This window comes from Nicotiana sylvestris, chromosome 4 (assembly GCF_000393655.2).
Source record: "Nicotiana sylvestris chromosome 4, ASM39365v2, whole genome shotgun sequence".
Lineage (NCBI taxonomy): Eukaryota > Viridiplantae > Streptophyta > Magnoliopsida > Solanales > Solanaceae > Nicotiana > Nicotiana sylvestris.
In genome coordinates, this window is record NC_091060.1 from 173,506,320 (window position 1) to 173,510,520 (window position 4,201).

Consider the following 4,201-nt stretch of genomic DNA (forward strand, 5'->3'; position numbering starts at 1 on the left):
AGGATATGACGCGACTTAGGATTACTGAGGACATGACCCTTGACAGAGAATTGTGGAGGTCGAGCATTAAGGTTGTAGGCTAGGGGGAAGGTGTGAGTATTTCTACAGCGCACTAAAGTGAGACTAGCCATTTAGGAGTTAGTCTTAGGATGCGACTGGTCAATTACTGATGTAGGGCTTTATCTGCTGGATATTATTATATCTTCCATCTTTTTCGTACTTCCTATATTTCTTATACTGTTGTTATTTTTATTTTATGTTATGGTATGTTATTTTATTTTGTTTTATGTTATTTTATTATGAATCTATGTATAGTACTAATATATCGTCTCTTGTCACTTTCTTGAGCCGAAGGTCTTCTGGAAACAGCCTCTCTACCCCTCGGGGTAGGGGTAAGGTCTGCGTACCTATTACCCTCCTCAAACTCCACTAGTGGGATTATACTGGGTTGTTGTTGCTACAAACAAACAAAAATTTTAAATGAGAAAAATCTCAACAAACTTCATTAACTGATGTCATCCTTATGAAAAACTAAATATGAATATATGATTTGGAATCTAAATTTTAGATGAAGGTCAATCTGGTCGATTAAAAGAATGCTCTATACAAATATACATTTTTCAATTTATAGTCTCATTAATAAGATAAATGTATCAAGACAGAAGCCGCTGAAGAAGCATGGTCATATATATATATATATATATATATATATATATATATATATATATTAATTGCCCGGCCACCACAGACTGTGGCAATTATCATTCCCTCTTAAATTAGCAGATCATTGACTTATATATCTTCAAGATAAGAAAATTATTGGTATAAGATAATGAGGAAATTAAACAGGGTAACAAGTGTTTTATTATTGCATAATGATTGCAATATCTTCAATACAAACAATCAAATATGTTATCATGCTTACAATTATTTTGTCAAAATCAAGAAAAGATTGTCTCCATCAGTCATCACACCTTATTATAAGGCAACCTGTAAATAACAAAATAAACCCTAAATCTTACTTTTTCTTTTCTTTTTGGTGGATAGGAACAACATGAATAATAGGAGAAAAGAAAGTAGAAGTGGAAGAAAAACTTAAAATTTACACCTAAGTGATGTCAAATTAAAATGTAGTCTTTATACGCAGAGGGATGAAGAATCCAATGTGGCTATTGGATCTTGATCCAAATTCCTTCACTTGGTATCTCTTGATGAACTACAAACAACATATAGTAACCAGGTGGTGCTAATTTACCAGAATTTGGAAAGATCAAATTGATTTGGTAAGAGGACTTTCCAATCCTTCTCACCTTTCCACTTGATAGCACAAGCATTCTTTGGTTCATAGTATTTGAATGAGTATTAAACCCTGGTGCAACCATTGTTACTTTGACCAAATCTGTGTTTAGTAATCCAGAAACAGTAAACCGAATGTTAACACTTTTCCCATACTTGGTTTTATGACGGGAAGCGGGAGAAATGATCTGTGGTCTCAAATTAGAAGATTCTGGATCCAAATAGGATGGTGAAAATGCCTCCAAGCTTAATTCCGTTGGAAAAAGAACTCCGGTAAAGTTGTAAAACTCGTTTGGATTACTACCTCCAACAAGAACCCGGCCATCTCGGAGTAAAACTGCTGTTGAGTGGTACATTCTGGGTATGGTATTGGAATTTTGTACCTCGAATCTAGAACCAAGTGGGTTATCGGGTCGATAAATCACCGGACTCAAAACCGGTTTCCTAGCGATTTGCCATCCAGCAGTGCCCGCCGCGGCTCCATTGATGATCAAGACATTTCCGTCTGGTAAAATTACCATGTCACCCATTGTTCGAGCTAATGGCATTGTTTCCACGGTCCACTGTGGATTCGGGTCGGTAATTGTAATTCGCCCGCATGTGTTTAATGCACCTATAAATTCACCTTTGTCCGCTTTGGGGTATGATCCTCTTGGTGCTCCACCACACACCAAAACCTCAGCTTGAACCGTTTGTGCCCGCAAGTTCTTTAACGGAAGAAGAACTGCAGAACCCGAACTTGGATAATTTCTTGGGTCACCACCAGGTATTTGTGGGTACGTTTTCACCACCTTGTTCACCTTGTAGTCGAACAAGATAGCTCGATCATTAGCAAAAATGAATAGATTTCCATCCACGTTGAGAAAAACAAACGGGAAAAGATTGTTCTCTTCTCTAGGATTATTAGTCTGCTGAAGAAAGGGTAGGCTAAATACGTTGTTGGTTGAAGCAGTTTTGGGATAAAACTCGTAGTTAAAAGCCTTACGACCACCAATTATAATTTGCCTTCCATCGGGTAGAATATGATTGGTGGAATACCATCGACTCTGAATTAGGTTACTTCCCATTTCCTGCCAGTCACAAGTGTTGCATGGTTTGACTACTCTAACCATACGTTCACCGTCATTGAACCCACCAGTTTGGACCAAAGAACCGTCGGCGTTGACAGAACCAGAGGAGCACCACACATCGGTCTGGACCATGAGGGGACGCACAGAGTTTGTGGAAACATCGTACTCAACAGAGTGGGCAGTGCAATCGACTTTCAGGGCGAGGTCATTAGGGTTGTTGCGACATCTGCCGTTGGGCAATGAGATGTTGGATGCCCCAAAGTCAGTACGGTCGTACATTATGACTCTGTCGTTATTAAGGAGTTGCATGTGCATGGCTGAAATGCCAATGTTGGACTTCAGTAGCTGCCACTTGCCACCCGCAGCGTCAGCCAAGTTCTGGTGAAGCAAAAGCAACTGCCATAGAATGTTAAGAAGAGGAATTGTTGTTCTAATCGCCATGAGCTATGACTTTTGTTTCTTTTTCTTTTTTCGTTCGGAAAATTTTACAACAAAAGGAGGATGAGGAAGTGAGTTTTTTCTTTAGGAGAGGAGGAATGTGTTATGAAATTGTGAGATGGGAAATGTCCTTTATATACTAGTTTGGGTACGTGATATATAGTATCTTAGTAGGAAATGATATACATATAGTACCAGAAACAAGGCAATAGTTTGCAAAAAACTATTCAGTTTGGTGGCAGTTTGTCGGTATAAGAAACTGGAAAGAATATTAATTGCCATATTAGTATGACATTTCTTAATGCGAAATAGAGCTTAGGAATAATATTTGAAGGATTTTAGTCAACGCAATCTTCAAAGAAATAAAATAGAAAGTCAACTCATACTATTGTATCTCTTTTGATTAATTTGTGGGTGTATGAGTCGTGGGTGTATATTTTCGGCACGACAGGTCAATTGAACCATGCAGGGAATGCATATCTCAAGTACTTTTAATTTGGTCCGACATTATCCCCCCAAAAAAGAAATAATAACAACAATAACGAGAATAATTTGGAGTGGTAAGTGTAGAAGCAGCCGCCCTTAAGGTTAAGGCCACAAACTAACCACCACATTTGAACTCACAAATTTTCTTTGTTTGAAACAGGAATAAAGCAGTGCAAGCAAGTTGGTTCAAAAACAAGAAAGAAAGAAAAGAAAGAAAAAGAAAAAAAAAAGAAGAGAAGAATCGACAAAGGGAAGTTTCTCAAATCTTTGCTTTTATCTGCCTTGCTAGTGTGCATAAAATGTTGCCAATACTCTTCACATTTTTCCTCCTAGGATAAAAGTCCTAGTCTGATGGATTTTCCTACCAATAAAAATCTTAGTCTGATGAATCTTTCTCCTAAGATAGAAGATCTAGTCTGATGAATTTTTTCCTAGGATCAAAATTTTAGTCTGATGAATTTTTCTCCTAAGATAAGAGACCTAGTCTGATGAATTTTCTCCTAGGATCAAAATCTTAGTCTGATGAATCTTTCTCCTAAGATAACAAAAAATACCTAGTCTGATGAACTTTCTCATAGGATTAAAATCTTAGTCTGATGAATCTTTCTCCTAAGATAAGAGGCTTAGTCTGATGAATTTTCTCCTAGGATCGTAATCTTATTCTGATGAATTTTTCTCCTAAGATAGAAGACCTAGTCTGATGACTTTTCTCCTAGGATAGATTTTTAGTTTTCTTAAGTTATTAATCTTTAGTTTTCTTGAAATCAGGGGTCCCGCCTGGAGAATAAGATCAGTTTTTACTTTAGTCAAGCTTAGTTTATAGTTTTCCGCAAGCTTAATCTTAAATCTAGGAGACGCACTTCTTAGTCTGGGTCATTCAGGTTTTATTCTTAGTTGACTCACTTGCTAGT

At 37.2% G+C, this 4,201-nt stretch overlaps 1 protein-coding gene across 1 annotated transcript; it reads right to left on the reverse strand.

The window, feature by feature from the left end:
• Positions 1–1,169: 1,169 nt before the first annotated feature.
• Positions 1,170–2,753, reverse strand: LOC104239063 (aldehyde oxidase GLOX1-like). The gene has a single exon (XM_009793591.2). It carries the CDS (start codon positions 2,679–2,681, stop codon positions 1,170–1,172), a length of 1,512 nt encoding a protein of 503 aa, XP_009791893.2. The 5' UTR covers positions 2,682–2,753.
• Positions 2,754–4,201: the final 1,448 nt, after the last annotated feature.